Raw genomic sequence first — 20,193 nt, 5'->3', positions numbered from 1 at the left:
GATTGACCCAGGATCAGGACGAAAGAAGATTCAGGATCAGTACTGACTTTGGGTCAGGACTGAGCCAGCAGCAGGAGAAGGACTGACCCAGAATCAGGAAAGTGGCTATAAAGATAGAAGTTCAGAACTAGATGATTAATCTGATCAGGATCATTCAGATTCACTATGATTTAAATTAGAGTCCAGAATTAGATAAAATCTTAACAAGAGATAGTTCTGAACTGGAGCTTTATAGCCAGTGTAAACCCAGTTCATGATATCAATAGAAAACAGCAGGTAAACTTATTCAGTCACTTTGACCCGGAAGGTAACACGACCCAGATACTTGTCCCGCTCGTCATTGTTTTTCAGGTCTGAACCCTCAACTTTACACTCCACCGTCTGCTCCACGTTGAAGTCATCCTTCGTTAGCAGCAACTTCACCGCCACCAGGGGCTGCACATAGTTTGGCTGCAGAGAAACAGACAGGCAAGTATTCATTGTTTGAAGGTCTTGTTATCTGCAATTATCAGCAGCATTAACAACTGTTTGACTGCTACCAGCTAAGGAGGAATGAATTACTCACATGGGCATTCTTGCCATAATAAGGAAAATACATCTTGTCCAAACGACCCTCCACTGGGAAATACTGCATCTGTAATGGACTGTCTCTCTGCCAGAGACATTAAAGAGAGAGAGACAGGACGGAGAACAGGAGATTACAAAGTGCAAAAACAAAACACAATGTGTATCTGAGCTCATACTCCTGTTTGTGCATGTGTATGTTACCTTAGCGGTGCAATTGATATAAGGATCTCCCCATGGTTTCAGTCTAATGACCTATACGGACAGTCAGACAGACAGAAAGTCATATTCACTGTCAGTATGATCAAATTAACGTCCATCTCTGTGCACAATAGTAACCGGAGACGAGTAAAAAGGGCAAAGAATTGGATTAATCCATTATGTGTTTGGGCAGAGGGGACAGAGATTCATTCAGATGGACTATACACCAGATTTGTTCTTGCTGTTGGACGATCAGAGATTAAACTGTGTTTGCTTTATATGCTCTCCTTGTCTCTCAGGTCTCCACAGCTTTGGATGAGACTTGAAACAGCTGGTGGAAATCTGACGTAAATTAATGGATACATTAATTAACCCAACCTGGGTCCTGTTGGACCTGACCTGAAATAGACCTGAGAATAATTAGACGGGATTCAAAATGCAGCTGATCCGGAGAGACCCAACTACAGAGAACATCAACACTGGCAGCAGCACCTGCTAATGAGCAGCTTTCCTGTCAACTTGTGAGTAATGCCGGTGAGGAACACCTGAGCTTTACCTCATGCTCCCACGCTGTCTCACCTCTAAAAGCACATTTCCTCCCTTGGTGATAATGATACACATACTGGTATGTACACAGTAAGACTAATTGAGAAACAGACACAAGGCAATAGCATCATCAGACTGAATATAATTTGGACCTGAGCTGACTTGGTCGGGCCCAAGTAGGAACCAAGTGGTCTGGTCCAGACCCACATTCCGGGAGTGATTATATCTGGAAAACCCTATTTTGCAACATTAGGCTCTTGTGTTCTCCTGCATACTATTTAGTTCTTTGTGTAAACCATAATCAATGCTGTAATTTGTGTGGTTACGCTTTCGTGAAGATTGTAGGATTGGTCCCCCATTTTTGCCCGGAAAGTTCCACAAATAGTCAAACTACAATCATTTTAACTGAGGGCTTCATTTTCTAAGATTTCATTATACCCTTTCATCTTTTACCACACAGAGCTTACTAAAAGTATACAATGTGTATTTCTAGAATCCTACATTTTTGTGCAGTGGTGTTTCAGGACTTTCATTGTGTTACAGGAGTGTAGCAGGGCTGTCAGTGCCCATACTGACCCGGTTCATCTTGATGATGATGCAGGGTTTCCCCTCTGCGTATCCAAAGCTGGTGTCAGACAGGCCTGAGCACTGTCGCAGCAGACTGCGTTTGAACTGGCAAACCTTCTTCTGTTTCTCTTTGTCCTGCTCTGTGTACTCGCCCACCAGGCACAAGTCATTGCTCTCCTGGATGCTGTCGTTATATGCTGCAGACAGACACACAGGATTTTAATCATCGCTATTAATATCACAAATGTTTATCTCTCTGCATGAAGTCATTGCTACAATTTGAATAGTGAGATGGAACATGTTTCTCTTTTCATCTCAATGACTTTTCCAGTTCTGACACCACCTAGAAACTCTGGTTTACCCAGTGTGTTAAAAATTACAAGGTTATGTACTCTAGTAGAGGACTCAGACGTTATTGGTTAATCACAGAGGTGAAGACAAAGCATGTCTGTCGGCTATGGTACCAATTATGCATTTACAGAAAAGTAGACGCATACATTTTCATTTTAACAGCGTAGAACTGTAGTGAAGTCCTGTAGAGAAGTACTTTTTATTAAAAAGGCAATTGATGAAAAAAAGAAAAGAAAAAGGCAATTGAGGTTAATTGAGGTTGACATTTTGGTTAAAGGGAGAGGGGGGGGGGGAGTGACTCACGGTGCAGGAACTTGTCCATGTGCTGGATGTACTGTAGGTACTTAGCAGGGTCGCTGCGATTGAAGGAGATTTCAACAGCATGAGGTCGGATCACCAGACCTGCAACCCAACATATTCACACTCACAATATTAGTATTAGTATTGAATGAATTACAGTCAGACAGCAGATAAGGACATGAGGCATAAGGACAGGACATTTGAATTCCTTTTAATTCTATCTTGAAATCAAAACAATCAAATACAATTTGATTAGATTAATTAATTAAATTACAAAATGCATGTCCCTCTCTTTTAATCCAGCTGCCATCTCACCTGGACTGGGCACTCGGTCACGATAAGTTGGCACGTTATCGTCCAGAGTCTGCAACATCACCCACATGGTGAGAGTAAACATCCCAGCCAAGAATCCATAAAACACCAGGTAGAAGAGGAGGATGAGACCTGCAGGAGAGAAAGAGAGAGAGAAAGGAATGGAGGAAACGGCAGAGAGGGGCGGGGGAGTAATGGGTGACAGGTAGAGAGAAAGCAACAAGCAGTGGGAGAGACAGGCAGAGAGAGAGAGACGGGCAGAGAAATGAAAACCTATTAAGATCGATTGTTAATTAATAGTTAATAAACAAAGCCTGTCATCATTTCAGTTCATTGTGCAGGTAACAAGTGTCCAGCAGGAGGTGGCAGAACAATGAAAACATTTTATAGCGGAACAATCTTCATCAGCCTTAGAAAATGTGGTAAAAGAAATAACCAGATGATTGATAATAATGGAGATCATTTTTTATATAGAAAGAGGGGAAAGAGGAGAGAGAGAGATAGAGAGAAGGAAGGAAGGCTGTATTATCACTACCATTGTTGTTGAACTTTATACATAGACCCTGAGGTAGAGTACAAGTAGATTGGATTTGCAATCATGTCATAGGGTCCATACAGAACTTACAGGATGATGTCAAACAGCAAAGCAGGCCAGTGCAAATCGCATCATAGGTTGTGAGAGAGAGAGAGAGAGAGAGAGAGAGAGAGAGAGAGAGGGGACATCCCACCCAGAAACCCCACACAACCCCGCATTCACACACCCCCGTCCTGGACTGCCTAAAATGCAAAATAAAATGATAAAATAAAATAAAAAGGATTGATAATAATGAAGAACAGAGGGGGAGATGAATAAAGACAGAGGAGAATTAGTAAAAGGATGATGAAGATGAGAGAGAAAGAGACTGGTTGTCCTTCAGAGGTCCTCTTGACTTTGGATATTTGCATTGGACATGTTTGAAATATTTACTCTGCATTAAATCTACATAGTAACAGAGGAAGGTGCTGATTGGCTGATGGTGTCCATGGTCTGTGGAGAATCTAGCTAACCTGAATCTGTCTGGGAACACGACCATTTATCCCAATATTAGATTTTTTTTATAAACAATCATATGTGTAACATTTGCTGTGAGTCATACATGACCACTGAGTAAACATGGGCCTTCCTTCTGCTGTTGTACCGCCACCTACTGGCAATAATCACTCAGAGATAATACGTCTCTAAATTTGGCCATAATTCCTATTCTAGCTATCGCAAATCAATCAAAGGTGCCTAGTCCACAAGATTTTGTCAGCAAATTGCACATTAGCAGCATTGATAAAATGGAAAATTGAAATGAAATGTCAAAAATGGCTGAAATTGGACCAGAGAATACAATTCAGAAAAGTGTTTCTAAGTAAATATGATTTAGTATTTAAATATTTAGGGAGTTGAACGTTTTTTTTCTTCTCTCAGCTTAAATAATTTAGTTCGATCCCTGTCATTATACTGGTGGTTCACAGGTCAGAGGTCATGACATGGAGGCTTGGTTGGTTGATAGGGTGTTAGATGGTTGTTACTAAGGTGTTGATAAAGCCATGCTGTGTTGTTTATGCACTTGTGGGGAATGACTGATGGGATTCTCTGCTCTGGGTGGTGAGTGAGATGTCATTAGGTTGTTGCTATGGGGTTGACCAAACGATCAATACATTACAATACAATAGCTCATATCCCTGGAAATAATAAGGTGTTCAATCTTTTACTATGTAAATGTCAATGTAAATATTTAAATTAATGTCATAAGAAGATTACATAAGAAAATTCTATAGTGAACAAATATTGGAAATTAACTGTAATTGTAAGATGATTATGAAATTGTTCACACACATTCTGCTGGAAATAATAATAGCACATTATAGCACAGTATGGTATAGTATAGTATAGTATAGTATAGACCAGTATAGTATAATATAGAAATCAAAAGCCCATTGGGGGAGGTAATCAATAATAAATGAATACAATATTCACACACGCACGCACGCACACACGCGTGCGCAAACACACACGCAAGCACGCACACGCACGCGCACACACACACACACACACACTCCTGGCTCATGTCCCGGTTCGGTTCGGTCTTTAAAGCCTCCAGCTGCTGACGGTCTGCGGACCCCCAGCTCGTCCGTTTCTCGACCTGCAGCCTGTCTGTCTGTCCGCCATCAGCCTCTCTGTCTCACACAGGATCTGTCTGTCTGTCTCTCTCTCTCTCTACCCGGCCGCCTGTCTTACCCCAGCTGCTGGCGGTCCGGCCCAGGAACTCTCCGGTCCTCGGGTTGTAGATGCTATCCTTCCACGAACCTCCATCCTTCTCCTTCTCCTTCTCCTTCTCTTTCTCCTTCTCCTTCTCCTTCTCCTTCTCCTCCTCCTTCTTCTCCTCCTTTTCCACCACCTTCTCCTCTTTCGTCTCCTCTCCCTTCTCTTCCTTCATCTCTTCCCCTTTCTCCTCCTTCATCTCCTCATTCCCCTCCTCCGCCTTCTCCTCCTTCATCTCCTCTTTCTTCTCCTCCTCCTTCTGCGGGCTGGTCGACATGTTGTCTGAACGGAGCCGAGCTGGACCTTCACAGAGCCGCACCGGAGACCTCAGATAGGGCTAATAACCGGGTTAATCAGACCCGCAGACCGAGCGCATTCAGTGATTCGCGGAGCTCACACACACGTACGCACACACTTACACAGAGAGAGAGAGAGAGAGAGAGAGACACGTTATAAAGAGAACGCGAGCGAGCGCTGCAGAACGTGGCGCATGCGCAGTATTGAGCTTCTAGAGGGCCGCATTTAACTGTACAGTAACTATGATATGATTATATAATACAGAAGAGTGTCTACGTTCAATAAATACAGCCCAATATATAATGTGAGGAGTAGAATAGAATAGAAAAGACATATTTTAAAAAATCCAGTACATTTCTCATTCATTTCTTTTCATCATTTCATATTTAATATTTAATCACACGAGGGTTCAATCAGTGATCGTTTGTACAATATTTTGAAAGAAAAAGACAAACAGAATTCAGATAAACCATCAGTAACCAGCTGCTCTCAATTGATTTTACGGCATGTCATGTGATCCCAACGCTGACAGGTCATTGGTTCAAATGAACAGGAGGAATCACTGATGTCACACACATGGAGGCAGACTGGAGACCAGAGGAGAGATGCTGGCATGAAACAGACCTTAATGCCAGGAGAGAGTCCGAATAAATGGAGGAATAATTGATTGTGCAACGTCAGGCACAGATAGAAACGCTGCAGTGTTCAAACAAACAGTGGTGTAGTGAAAACAGTAAGACAGGCAGTGGACTAGGTAGACTGGACCAACATTATATATACAGAAAAGGGAAAACCGAGCCTTAAAGGATGGACTTATTTGGTCTTGGGGATGCGTCTTCCCTCATCCAGGTAGCTTCTTCTGTTCTGAGTCAATGGTTGGTGAAATTGGGGTCAAGGACTCTCAGGATGAATATGAGGTTACAGACGACTGACTCAGAATTGAAGGACACGCTTGGATGAGTGAATTAATGTCTTCAAGACTAAGCAAGTCCAGTTGCTATCTGTATCTACATAGATACGCCATCAGCAGGGTGTCAGAGAGGTTCAATGGACTTTGGTGCTGCCAGGTGGAGCTGTTGGCCTCCAGTAACAGTAAAACCTGTCTGTCTGCAGGGAGGTGAGACAGATTTACTAGAGACAATTGAAGGTTGACTGGCTTTATTCAGTTGTAGAATGTTTCCGTTGTATCGCCACGCTGTTGGTATTGATGAGCGTAATGAGCATGTTTGCAGCATTTAACTACAGAATATTTCAGATAAAAGGGTAAATTGTGTTTACAAGGCTTCCATCAGTAGAGCCGAAGCTAATTGGCCTCAGCTGTGTCATGGTCCATGGATACATCGACTGATTTGCATCCGATCAATCGTGACATTCAATCACATCCACACCTAGCTTTTTTTTTTTTTTTTGCAATTTGTTTTTATTGAAGCAGACATTGTGCATGACATTGTGCATACAGGTGTAGGATATTTTGGAGATTTTTTTTATATAGAAAGAGGGGAAAGAGGAGAGAGAAAGATAGAGAGAAGGGAGGAAGGTTGTGTTATCCCTACTATTGTTGTTGAACTTTATACATAGACCCTGAGGTAGAGTACAAGTAGACTGAAGTTGCAATGATGTCATAGGGTACATACAGAATTTACAGGATGATGTCACAGACACCTCGTTAATGATGTTCTCACCTCTTCATCACTCATTGCGGCGCTTCTTCCTCCTCCATAAACCTAAAAACATACTGTATTTCTTCCTGTCATACATCAAACCTCCAGGCGGTATCACGACATGTAACGTGCACACGTACACGCATACACGCATACACGCATACACACCTGTTTAGCAGCAGGTTTTCACTCCAAACTGTATATGAAATATGAAACGACAACGTGATGTTAGATGAGAGAACAACAATATCAAATGTTTGGCCAAATAAAGCAAAGAATTTGTCAAAAACAGCGAATTGCATTCATTATGTCTTTGCCACCTTATTTGGAAAAGACTGAAAATTTGTCTGTGTGTCTGTCTGTGCTCTTTCCTCTTCCCTCTGTTACGCTTCTCCCCCCCTCATACACAGACACACACTCCCCTCTCGCTCTCTCAGCAGCAGCAGGGGGAGGAGCCAGCGAGCAGAGTGAAGATGCTGTCAGGTTGCCGTGGTTTCAGCCTCCTGTTTCTCGTGGCGACCATCACTGGGGATGAGCGTATGTGTGTGGCTGAAGGGTGCGTGATCGCGTCATGCTTGTCTGTGTGCGTGTGTGTGTGTATGAGGGTGAATGAATGAGAGTGAGAAGCGATTTTTCCTGAGCTCTGAGCGCATATGAAGGAAGGAAGGGAAGGAGGAGGTGAAGGCTGTGTGGATTAACGCCGCTGCAGATTGGAAATACAGCGAAGACATCATCATCGTCATCATCATCATCATCATCATCTCTGTGCTGCTGTGGGAGACAACAACATCCATCCATCCATCCATCCATCCATCCATCCGTCTTTCATTATACAGATGGACTACAGGAGGGATTGATGGAGGTATGAAGGGATTTTGGCTCTGACTCCTCGCTGCTCCGTCAGCTCCTTGTGGCCTCCAGCCTGGTAAGATCCGACTCCTCGCTGCTCCTCCATATTTGTCAGTTAACGTCTCCTCTGCTTGGAATGTAGGGAAGTTACGACCCCTTCACCAGAAATCAGCAATTTAGGGAGGAAATTTGGGGATGAAAAAACAAAAAGACAATGTGGATGCAGGGTTTTCATTCAGCCGGCAAGGCAAGAAACCTTGTATCTCCAGTTTTCCAGGCTCAAGTCTTTGTGTCATCGTGCAGGAACCCAATTAATAGCAATAATTATCACACAATGAGACTATGCAGCCTAATAACACCGACAATGTAATGTTTCTACTTTTGTTCTGTGCTTATCTGCACTGTCACCAGCTTAAAATGTTTAAGATGAATTTGCCTCTATAAGCAGAGAATGAAGTAACTAACTTGGCTACATTAGTTACTCCCACCATCATATTTATGGAGAAAACAGTCCGATATTCCTCAGTTACATGAAACAGGAGTAGAAGGACTTCATTGTGTAAATTAGTTTTGTTAAATTGTTACATTTTTGCTGAAGATAACAACCAAAATATCAACTTTTCCGGAACAAGAAAAGTTTTCTTTATATTTGGTGACAATGTTTTTGACTCAGAGAAGATCCGAGTAAAGCCCTTTAGCTTTACCACTAGGTTCTTTTGAAGCTCTTCTGTCAGTGATTACACCCTCAAGACTTCCTGGTTGTGATGTTTTAAGTCTGACAGCTTTATTTGATGATCTTCTCGCATCTTTCACTGCAGAACCCTTTGGGGCTTATGTCGGACTTTTTGGAGAGTTGTTGTTCCTTTTATCTTCTGACCTCTGCAGGTCGTAGTCTGGACTCTTGGATCGGACATTCGTAGCCCTTCTCCACTCTGGCGCTGAATCGTACCGAGTCGACCCGAGCTGAGCTTAAGTGAGCCAACACCTCAGTTTGAAAGCGTGCCGGTCTCCACCCTCAGCAGACAGGGCTGTGATGACATAGCAGCGCCTCAATGCCTCTATGCTTTGTATCAGCATGACAAGCAACAGAGAGTTAGAAGGCAGTGGCGTCATGTTTAGAACCCTGGAGCAGTCATGATTCTAACTTCAGAATTTGTATTGAACTGGGTCAAGATCGAAACACACTCATCACCATTTAGGTTCACTACATAACTCAATAACACAGAGATGTGGTTCGAGATATGCTTGCCATTACTGTCTGTCACAAAGGCTGAAACAATGCATGACTCAAGGATTGTTTTCTTCCTTCTTGCTTCACAAGTGTTAACAAAAGCGTTCACAAGTGTGGGAACATTTTACTGTTGCCTCCAAATAGGATAAATGGCAGATAATATGAAACATAAGCAGCTTTGGTATAGTCCACCAACATTGGGAAAATGTTGGGACATTCAAGGACGTGTGCATTAGGGTTATTGTCATGATGGAAGAAGGTTCATCTCACCCTGAGGTCCAGAACACTACGTTTATCATAGCCTGAGAGTATTTGAGGTCCCTTTGTCAAACTCAAAGTGAGGTGTGGCTTCAGTCCCTAGTGTCCAGAGGTTCTCGATCGTCTCCAGAGGTCAAGATCCAGGTCCATAGGTCCAGATCCCGGTCCATAGGTCCAGATCCTTCTTGAATGCTGAACAAATGTTCCGCAACCTTCCCAAAATCACAGATGCAATCTGCTCTCAGAGGTGTACAGACGTCTGTTGACACACATGTGGTCTGACATGGACCGTCAGCTGTGGGGACGCGTGTCTGTCCAAATCATGTCCAATCAGCTGAATTTACCACAGCTGGACATTTCAAGGATGATTAGAAACAGGAAGCAACTGAGCATTTGTACTGTCATAGAAAAGGATCTGAATACTTGTGATGCAGTATTCAATTTCTTTAATCTGTATAAGTGTTGAACATTTTAAAAGCTAACATGGAGGACAATGTGTGGGTTGGTGAAGGAAAATTCCATTAATTCCATTTGAGTGCTTGAATTAAAAATTAGGTAAAGGTGGAGGTGTCACAGAAAGCGTTGTACACCAAAGTGGATCCTTTGGAATTTCATGAATTTCTTCATTAATTCCTCAGCAAATATACTCTGATCTTAACTAGAAACTCTATAACAGACGACACAACGTTCTGCTTAAAGTGACAATGAAGAAATATGTGTATTTCTTTCTTCTTGTGAATCCTAAATCCACCATTCAAGCACTGTCAGTCTCTCTGGTACCTGTGGTTTAATGTGTCTAAAATCAGTTTGGAGTCAGATGAGATTGAATTTAGAGGTGTGTGTGTGTTGTTGTAGAGGTGCTCTGCTCTATACAAAAATACACAAGTCTGGTTACAGACATTCTGCTGTCAACAAGTATCGCTTCGTATGAACCTCAAACCCATCAAAACACATTTTAGAGGATCTTAACACGGAAATGGTTTTATTAATTGATGTGTGTGAGTTTTAATTTGTGGTTCTTATTGTCTGAAGCTGCTCCTCCCTCCTCTCCTTCAGTGTGTGATGATGAAGGACGTTAACAGTCCTCCTCTCACACACAGTAACTTAATTTAACAAACACGTCTTCCTGGAACAGCTGCCAGTCTTTTCTCTCTCTGAAGCTCTATTTGATTAGAAACGATCAGGCAGAGGAGAGAAGAATCCCACATGGATAAATCACTTCAAAGCTTTGAAAGGCTCAATTATCTGTTATTCTAGAACACGAACAAATCATCATCGTTTCTACCCAGAAAGCAACTGTTGGCATTACTGTAACATCCGCTCCTTCCTTCCTTTCTTCCTTCCCCCCTCTCCCCTTCCTGACCTCAGACCTGGAAGCATTACATCATGCTCCCCTGAGAGATGCTGCTGTTGCTAGGTTACTACAGGCTGACTCCCTGTTCCATTTTTAGAAGGATGCGGGGAGAGACAGAGGTTGGGGGAGGGGACGGATAGAGAGCCGCAGAAAGTGTGGGAAGAGAGGAGGGAGAGAATATGCTGTGTGTGTGTGTGTGTGTGTGTGCGTGTGTGTGTGTGCGTGCATGTTTAATCACTTATGTGTACATGTAAATAATGGAGTATTGTATGTATAAGCGCGGCTACAATAGAGTGACCAGACCAAGAACACTGTGGCTGAGGCTGACAAATGAGCCGCATTCAGCTTCGAATGATCCCAAAATGAACATAGACAAGAAAGTAAAACTTGCTCATGCTCTTCAAACAATTATTGTCTCATACAAATTCACTAAAGAGCAAAAAGAAGCTGCTCAATAGAGAAAATATGGAGGCTGGAAGAAAGTCACATTTTTGCCTTTCATCAATACTACAACATTTTAAGACAGGCAATGAAGATGACGAAGATAGGTCTGATGGCGAGGCAGATTGGTTCAACCTTTAAGCTCCCAATAGAAAGCTGAAAGCTGAAATTGACAGAAAATCAACACAGATCCAGAGAGGACATCCACATGTCAGTGCAGCTGTGAGGCAGTTGTCCCTCACTGACTGGGAGATTCCTTTCAGTGAGTGTAGTTGACTTCTTGTCCAGTCTGGAATACAAAGTGCACCTCTGCAGTTTATCTGATTCAGACATTTCTACTGATAACGGCGCCTCTTCTTCGCTCTTTCGTAAGACCATTTCCTCAAGATGTTCAGACAGACAGGAAGGGCAAGAGACTCTGCTGCTTAGACTTGCTGGTGTGAGAATATGTGTGCTCTCAATCATTTTTATTACTGTAATGCTCATGTGTGCCACGCTCTGCAGCTGTGTGTGTGTGTAGGCATAAATACCCTTTTGTTCTTTTCAAAAGGCTTTCATCTTCTTCATGTGTCCTCATTTCTCTTCACCAATCAGATCTTTGGGGAGTCATGACATCACAGGACGAGGCGTCATCCTGCAGGAAGTTCTTTCAGTACGTGGAGGACCGCGGCCTTCGAACCTACGATGGCCTGGTGATCCAGAACGCCTCGGACATCGCAAGAGAGAGTGACCGGGTCCGCAACCAGAACAACTGGACCTACCTGCAGGAGAAACACCAGAAGAAGAGACGACAGGAAGATGCCATCATGAGGTATGAGAGATATAAACGTGTTTTTTGTTGTGATTATTAACACGAGGGTCTAGGCTGAATGTATAGAGCTAAATCTATAGTGGCATTAATAAAATTACAAAAATTAAAGTAGTAATTTCAAAGGCAAATTTTCACATTTTACTAACTAGAAGGAAGAAGATTCAATATTGAAATGTACAGATTGTAAAAACCCATTGATCATACATTGAAAATTTGTTCCAACAATTTTTTATCCCTGTGTTGCTGAAGGATGTTGGTCCACTTTCAATATTTTATGGTGATGATATCATGGAAAACCGTATAATCCTGTGTGAATGAGTGGGGGAGGGGACGTTGGCGAGTCTTTCCCTTCTTCATTTTTCTTCTAATGATGTTTTATCTCTCCTAACTGAGCTGTGAGGTGGCTGCATTACACACACAGAGGCAGACGCCCGACAGTTATAGAATGACAGGAAATTAAAAGTAAACAAATAGAGACAGGCTGGACTGGACTTATAACATATTAGAAAATGTAATAACTTCCCCCACTTCATAGAATAGTGTTCTTACTGTAGATATGAAGGACAGATGGACAGATGGACAAATGGACACCCAGTCAATCAGGCAGGCAGACACAGACAGACTATCAGACGTATGTTTAAGAGAAGAAAGCGAGCATGGGTTGGTTTGCACGACTCTACCTCCTATAAATGGTGGAGGATGATTAAACCATAGAAACAAACATAATGACATCGTCGTTCTGAATGTCGCTTCAGGATTGGTGATGATGTTGCCAAGGCAACAGACGGGGCTTACTCTGGGAAACATTTCAGGATGGGTTTCATGACTATGCCGGCACCCCAGGACCGCCTGCCCCCGCCTGCCCAGGGCTTCGCCGTCCGCTCACAGTCACTCCACTCAGTGGGCGGAGTTGACGACGATGCCACCCTTGGCAGAAAACAACCGCCGCCAAAACCCAAGAGAGACCCCAACACCAAACTGAGCAGCAGCTCTGAAATGATTAATGGAGTCTCAGGGGTCAGCAAGAGCTCCAAAGACACAAACGAGACCAAAGAGCCCCAAGATCATGCTGAGGGTGAGTCACCAAGTCTAGCATTTCTTAAAATGTCCTGAATCATCTGCTCAGTGTGTAACGTCCCTGTGTGTGTGACATCTACAGGTGGACTCCCTCCTGGCTCTGACGATTACAGGAAAATGCCTCCCCCCAAACCCAAGAGGAACCCCAACACCCAGCTCAGCACCTCCTTTGACGAATCCTTCATCTGTAACCATGGCAACAGAAAGTCTTCCTTGAAGTGGGATAAACCTTCCTCCCAAAGCCAGAGTCCAGCATCCAGAGACACCGATGACGATGAGCCAGTTTACATTGAGATGGTAGGAAACATCCTGCGGGAGATGAAGGGACAGGAAGCAGCAGAGGACGAGCAGAGCGAGGCGGTCTACGAGGAGATGAAGTACCCCATGATGGAGGACTTCCTGCAGGACTCCAGGCTGGATGCCAGCTGGTCATCAGCTCGCCGTGGTTCACTCTGTGACATCCCTCCACCCTTCCCCAACCTCCTCTCCCACCGCCCACCGCTCCTCGTTTTCCCTCCAGCCCCTGCCCAGTGCTCACCCAACTCTGATGAGTCACCTCTGACCCCGTTAGATGTCACCCGGCTGCCCATGCTGGAGAACGTCGCTGCCAATAAGCCCGGGGCTGCCGAGCCGTCACCAAAGAGCTCTGGCCACCACCGCAGAGAGCGAGACAGGGAGAGAGAGCGAGATAGGGAGAGAGAGCGAGACAGGGAGAGAGAGCGAGACCTCCCTCCGACTCACACCATAACCTCCTCAGGCCGCTCGTCTGCTCCACCCCTCCCCTCCAACCTCTACAAGTCCTCTGGCTCGGCCCACGGGGGTCACGGGTACCCACGCAGCCAATCTGCTTGCCCCTCCCCTGTCAGCATGGGTCGCTCTCTGACTCCTCTAAACCTTAAGCGCCCACCACCATACGACGCCCTAATGACAGGAGGAAGCATGCCTCGGTCCTCCTCCTCCTCCTCTTCGTCTTCACAGAGGGCCCAGGATGGCGGGTCTAAGCTCAGCAACTCTTCGTCCTCTCATGGCTCCATGCAGAATGTGTCCATGAGGTCACAGATGCCAACCAGCCCCCTGGACGAGCCGAGCATCCAGCTCAGCTCCAACAGACTCTCAAAGAAAGGACACAGGAAATCACGTGAGACCGACGGTGAGAAACTACAACTATTTTAAGATAAGATAAAACCACCATTATGATGCTAGCATTAGCATGGTTAACACTGCAGCCCTCATGAAGATATAGCCGCATGTTAGCAGACAAATAATAGCTAGTTTGTTCTTTGTTAAAATGTTCCTCTCCTCTAGAGTCAAAGAAATGAATTCTCCATCTCCTCTCTCTCTCTCTCTCTCCCTCTCTCTCTCTCTCTCTCTCTCTCTCTCTCTCTCTGTCTCTCTCTCTCTCTCTCTCTCTCTCTCTCTCTCTCTCTCTCTCTCTCTCTCTCTCCAGAGTCCAGACACAACAGTAAGGAGCGAGAGAAGGAGAGGGATGGACAATCAAGCCCCGCGTCCAGCAGGATGGGCCGCTCCTCAGTTAGCCCCACCATGATGCTGGCAGGAGGAGGAGGAGGAGGAGCAGGCGAGTGTTCAGCTACAGTCAGATAGCTTAGCACAAAGACTGGAAGCAAGGGCAAACTGCTAGCCTAGCTAAGGACAAAGACTTAAAACCTTCTTACGTTGGTAGTGAATAAAACACCTTCTCATTGCTCTCCCATTGTTGAATAATCCTTGTGAGCTGATGATGTCTGCTTGTGTCTACAGAATCAAAGTGCAAACTCGGCCGCTCAGCGTCTACTTCAGGAGTCCCCTCTCCCGGTGGGACACCCCAGCGTCATCCGCACGACCCCCACCCGGCCCTGAGTCAGGTATTTCCCCAACTTTGAAACTGAGACAGTGCGTGGAACCTATCTGTCTGTCTGTGTGCCCGTACGTTTGTCTACATCTGTCAATCAGAATGCTTCCAAGAGACTGAGACTGTCTGTCTGCCTGCCTGTCTGTCTGTATACTCAGCACTCACTATTCCACCACATCTGACACAGAGCCAGAGACTGTTGGTAAAGCCTACCTGTCTATCTATCTGTCTATCTACTTGTCTATGTAGCTGTATATTTGTCTGTTTACCTGTCTGTCTACCTGTCAGGTGATTTGTCTGTTAAATTTGTGTACATGCAAACAAGTTGTTTTGTATCTAATCTTTTTAAACTGTACTGACTAACTGACTGACTAACCTTCAGGTACAACATTAACTCTTTAAACTAACCCGCCATTTATAGATTAACACTGATATGAATGGATTCAATCCTTCAAATTATCAACAGCAGTAAAAAGTGTTTAAACTTCATCAAAATAACAAAATGAACCCCGTCCTCAAACTAACCCTACTCCCAACTATTCATAAACTAAACCTTAACCCCACCTCACCTACCCTTGAACTAAAATTTAACCCTGTCCACACTTATCCACAAACAAAATGTTAACCCCGCCCACACCATCCTGTAAACAGAACTTTAACCCCGCCCACTCCTATAAACTAATCTCTAACTCCATCCAGTGAATACTAACCATGCTCATTCTGTTATTCGTTTACATAAAAATAGAGAAACACACAACCTTGCTCTTTGTTTCTCTTTATTTATCACTCAAAAATATTTGCACCCCTGAATGACAGTTTGTTGTTTTTCATGTCAAACTGCTATAAATGTGTTTTTCATTGTCGTTTATGGACAATAAGCGTGTGGCTCTCACTGTCTGAAACACAGTTAAAACTGTTTGACATGACAATCCACCCTCCAGGAACAATGTTGATGTTGACCAGGTGTCTGTAATTCCACTGTTGTCCTGTGGGGGTCACAGACAGCCACACGGTGTCTCCAGGTGTTTATTTTCACCTATACCCCAACAAACCAGTAGGTGTCACTGCTGCTGTGACAGAGTTGAGGCTCCACTCTAACAACCACAGCAGATGTACGTTTACAGGACTCAAACTTGTGTCTGTAATGGCTGTTCCTTCTCCACCTGTGAGCCCTGTGGTTACAACCAGCACTGACAGCTGAATCCGGTCTGTACTTCCGCACCTCCCCACCACATCCATACTCCCACTCTACACTGACTTATTGTCTTCTAAGTACATTCTAAGTACTCGGACTCAACCAAAATGAAAGTTTTTCATAGTAGCATGGGGCTTAAAACGTGATGTAATGTTGGGATGGCGCCATTAGAGGCAACAGTGGATGTGATCAGGGTGGAGTTATGAGGTTTTCATACTCATCTCAGTCTCATCCACTGTTTGTTCTGCTGGCTGCCTGGACAATGTTGTTCTTTTAGTCATATGTTTAGTTTTCTCAAACAATAGATATCAAACATCTCACATATGTTTTACTGGTCATACCCATTTAATTTGAACAGGGGATGTGACAGGCTCGCGTGTCTTAGAGTCAGTTAAATAGACTCCTACAGATCAGACCACACCAGAGGATTCCAAACTGATTACTAGATGATTACTGTTTGGTTAGAATCTGATTATAAGATGAGAATCTGTCATCAGTGGCTTGAAATAAAACATTTAATTCAATGTTTAACTGAAGCTGTCAGGAATCTACAACCTTCACCCATCCATTCATCCACCCATCCGTCTATCCATCTTTTACCCATTCATCTGTCTATCCACCCACCCACCCATCCATCCATTCTCTGTGCCTGCTTATCCTGTGCAGGATCTCGGGGGGCTGGAGTCTATGACAGTGTTCATTTGGGCGAGAAGCAGGTACACCCTGTAGATACTGTACTCACACACACACACACACACATAAACACAATTGAATCAATACAAATACATCAATAAAAAGTATGAAATATTTGAACATTTTGTTTTCAGCACATTGACGGTTAAAACTGTGTTAAAACAACTGTGGACACTCTTGGAAATATCGGGCTCCTAATTATTATAATAATAATAATAGTTATGATAATAAACTAAACTAGCTGAGTGTTACATAATATAATAAGTCATCAACCTGGACTCATGGTTATGTTATTGCATTACTATTGCAACTTATTTATCTTGTTCCCAAGCATTTTAAGTCGTGGCCACACAAATTTCAATCACCTGTCTTCACCACCTAATGTCTTGTCCTGTATGTTGTATTGATGGAAATATGATGTTGTCATGTTTGTGCAGTGTTATTTTTTCCCACTCATGTTCTGACAACAAGACTGATACAATTATAAGGTGATGTAGCCTGAACTTACTGCTATGTGGCCATATTAGACCAAACTGAGAAAGAATTCTGACATTTCTGTGTCATGTGATAGTGATGCACCGATCTCATCTTTATTGTCAGAACATTTCTGCATGGTACCTCAGTAAATTAGACCCAAAACATAACCCTGATGTGTGCTGCTTATGGCTGCTGATGCTCCTGTTTGCTCCCCTCCCCCAGATGCCATGGCTATGTGGTGACGTCACCATGATGGAGATGATCGAGAAGAAGCGAGTCCTGTGCCGGGAGATCAAAGCTCGTCAGCGGCCTGAGAAGAACCTGTGTAAGCAGGAGAGTATGCCCATCCTGCCCAGCTGGAAGAGGAAACACCCGCCACCATACTCAGCCCCGCCCTCCGCCGCCGCCACCACCCACGCCGTGTTCTGGGATACCGCCATATGAAAACACACACACTCTCACACACAGCACATCTACATTCCTGCTGTCATATTAAAGGGAGGCGTGGCCATACTGGTGTAGCAAATCAGAGGAGGTGGAGAGCTTCGGCTTTCTGTCGTGTTTCTCCTCGTTATTTTTCTATCGGGGCAGATCTGCATCTTTTCTAACGTCCTGACAGTCGTGTAGCTGAAAAAAAGAGACTATGAATTCTGTTTTGTTTATCTGTGTGGAAAAAAGATGTCAACCTAATCAGAGGTTTAAAAAAGTTTTTATATCTGCAAAAAAAAAGCTATGACTTCATCTGTGTGTGGAACAAAGTTCAGTAAGTGATTATGGTTTTTATATTTAAAAAAAATCTTGAAAGCACTATTTTAAAATGAATCTATTTTAGCATGTTGTTTGTCTCATCTGCTGCCCCAAAAACAACCTGAAGCAGAATCCAGAGAGTCATCCTACTGACGGAGAGTCACATTACCCCAACAACAACAACAAGAAGGAACGATAATTACAGGTTTTTATTACCAAAAGTATTTCATCTGGAAGGTCAGATTTTGTTTGTCTGTGATGATTTATTTTTAGTTTATTTCCAGGAAGCGATTCGAGTCCAAACAGCTGGGGTTCGGTTCAGGTATGGATCAGGTTCTGGGCCAGAATTTTGTTGGTGCTGTGGCATTCTCATTCTGGAACAGTTTCTGTTTCTGGGTTCTGGTTATGGAGTTGTTTTGGGGGTTTTGGGTTCTGGATGAGGTTTCTGTTTGGGGTTCTGGTTCTAAACCAGGTTCTGATTCTGAATCGTTTTGCTGAATGCAGCACTGTGATTAGTTGAGACTGACAGAAGTGAACAAGTTAGATGTGTAATGATGAATGGGATGTTAAAAACAACAAACAGCAAAGCATGCTGGGTAAGTCAGCCTGAAGGACAAAGCCACATAGTTATTTTAGGTTCTGGACATTCTTACAAATGTGCACAAAAACATAAAAAATTTTCTGAAGCTGACAGCAGCTGTACTGTTTTGGGTTTGTTCCAGTCCTTCCTGTCACAAACCAATCAGGCTTAATGAGCTCCTGCAACCAAAATGAAAAACACCCACATGCAGCTGTAAAAAGTTCTCTTTTTTGAAGTGACATAAATTCTGAAATGACTGTATTTAGTTTTTCACCTACAAACGGGAAAGACAACTAAAAATTAATTACAATTAAATGTATTTAATTAAATTGAATGTGATTAATGTTAAATAATCTGGTCAAACATTTGGGTGTTATTGATGTTTTAACGTCAGTTTTATAAAAAAAAAAAAACACAACTACTAAACAAAGTAAACAGGGACAAATGCTATTCGACTCATTTGCCCCTATTTACCATGTGAACTGATAGTGATGTGATACTGAATGAATTCAAATGAACTTAACTACAGCTGTGCACATTTACCGTCAGTGTTATTATGAAATGGAAGAAATGCTGCAACACAAAATTTCATGTCCGTTAGGATACTTTGTGGTAGGATTAGTAAATAGCTCCAGTGTGTCTGTGCTGAAACTTAGATGTGCAACATGTCAGGAAAGGCCGCCTCTATGCAGACAACCAAACAAGAGACAAATTAATTCCCTTTAAAGATTTTTGGTGAAGCACCAGAAATTATTCATATTTTTAATTAAAGAATCTTCACCTTGATGAGTTTGAACTGGTTTATATTGTGGACCTGGTTTAATGCTTTCAGTTCTAAACTGATTAGCGTTAACATTATGATTGAATCTATGGCATTTAAGAGCATTAAAGTGAAGATTTGAGATTTTTCTTCACAGAACTTGAATTATTTATCCTCTGTGAAATGAAAGGCAATGTAGAGTTGGAAGTCAACACATCAACTCCACAGTATTTTTTTAGTTCAGTGTGTTTTCAAAGCATGATATTGGTGTAGCTGGTACACATCACTAATTTAGGCACAAAAAAAGGCAATTAATCAGCTAAACTAAACAGTGTAATGACAATATTCAACAAATTTACTGAAACACATGGGACACTGAGCATTCTCAGCTGTCATCCATCAAACAGATGCACATTCATACAGATCATCATAGAGACAAAAAATACTATCACAGAATCATATATATAAAAAAAACAGATTATCACACAGATTAAAAAATAAAGATTTATTACAGAGATAAAAACCTTTAAAATGTTTTAGGTAAAGTTTTAATTAAACAGAGCGACAGGTCATTTCACTTTAATCTCACAGTTTTCTGTTTTGGGGCCATTGCTTGTTTTTTCCACCACATTGGATCAGCTGGGCCATGTTTGATATGGGTGGACTTCCCTGTGTGAGAGGGGCTTCCTCTGAGGATGTGAACTCAGTGGAAAGCTCATCAAAGCAATGATGGTACCTTTTACCCAACTGAGTGGTTGATTGGTGCTCCTGTCTGATGTGAA

The 20,193-nt window shown here is 43.0% G+C and overlaps 3 protein-coding genes across 3 annotated transcripts in view; 2 read left to right on the top strand and 1 right to left on the bottom strand.

The window, feature by feature from the left end:
* Nucleotides 1-451, top strand: part of aasdhppt (aminoadipate-semialdehyde dehydrogenase-phosphopantetheinyl transferase) — an 11,519-nt gene extending 11,068 nt beyond the window's left edge. The window contains exon 10 of the transcript XR_012961500.1: nucleotides 352-451. The gene's annotated coding sequence lies outside the window, so the exon portion shown is untranslated. The remainder of the gene's footprint in view (nucleotides 1-351) is intronic.
* atp1b3b (ATPase Na+/K+ transporting subunit beta 3b) lies at nucleotides 244-6,036 on the bottom strand. Its single transcript, XM_076146054.1, has 7 exons — nucleotides 5,108-6,036; nucleotides 2,845-2,973; nucleotides 2,533-2,631; nucleotides 1,888-2,075; nucleotides 769-819; nucleotides 566-652; nucleotides 244-450 (listed from the first exon to the last, which is right to left on the bottom strand). Exons 1-7 carry the CDS (start codon nucleotides 5,406-5,408, stop codon nucleotides 283-285), a joined length of 1,023 nt encoding a protein of 340 aa, XP_076002169.1. The 5' UTR covers nucleotides 5,409-6,036; the 3' UTR covers nucleotides 244-282.
* Nucleotides 1,069-20,193, top strand: nyap2a (neuronal tyrosine-phosphorylated phosphoinositide-3-kinase adaptor 2a). The gene is made up of 8 exons (XM_076146053.1): nucleotides 1,069-1,286; nucleotides 7,527-8,014; nucleotides 11,817-12,033; nucleotides 12,789-13,108; nucleotides 13,193-14,260; nucleotides 14,558-14,686; nucleotides 14,869-14,972; nucleotides 17,547-20,193. Exons 3-8 carry the CDS (start codon nucleotides 11,831-11,833, stop codon nucleotides 17,766-17,768), a joined length of 2,046 nt encoding a protein of 681 aa, XP_076002168.1. The 5' UTR covers nucleotides 1,069-1,286; nucleotides 7,527-8,014; nucleotides 11,817-11,830; the 3' UTR covers nucleotides 17,769-20,193.

Source organism: Genypterus blacodes, unplaced genomic scaffold (assembly GCF_046128005.1).
Source record: "Genypterus blacodes isolate CSIRO-AG114 ecotype Tasmania unplaced genomic scaffold, CSIRO-AGI_Gbla_v1 ptg000032l_1, whole genome shotgun sequence".
Classification (NCBI taxonomy): domain Eukaryota; kingdom Metazoa; phylum Chordata; class Actinopteri; order Ophidiiformes; family Ophidiidae; genus Genypterus; species Genypterus blacodes.
Note: the sequence above shows the minus strand (reverse complement) of the source record. Positions and strands in the feature narration are given on the sequence as shown.

Bases quoted from the DNA above. Each gene is read 5' to 3' on its own strand.
- atp1b3b (XM_076146054.1), bottom strand. From the start codon at position 5,408: ATGTCGACCAGCCCGCAGAAGGAGGAGGAGAAGAAAGAGGAGATGAAG. The intron at 2,632-2,844 runs GTGAGATGGCAG...GTTGGGTTGCAG, and splicing joins TGACCGAGTGCCCAGTCCAG to GTCTGGTGATCCGACCTCAT. The intron at 2,076-2,532 runs GTGAGTCACTCC...GTCTGTCTGCAG, and splicing joins CATGGACAAGTTCCTGCACC to CATATAACGACAGCATCCAG.
- nyap2a (XM_076146053.1), top strand. From the start codon at position 11,831: ATGACATCACAGGACGAGGCGTCATCCTGCAGGAAGTTCTTTCAGTAC. The intron at 14,687-14,868 runs GCGAGTGTTCAG...TTGTGTCTACAG, and splicing joins AGGAGGAGGAGGAGGAGCAG to AATCAAAGTGCAAACTCGGC. The intron at 14,973-17,546 runs GTATTTCCCCAA...CCCCTCCCCCAG, and splicing joins CCCACCCGGCCCTGAGTCAG to ATGCCATGGCTATGTGGTGA.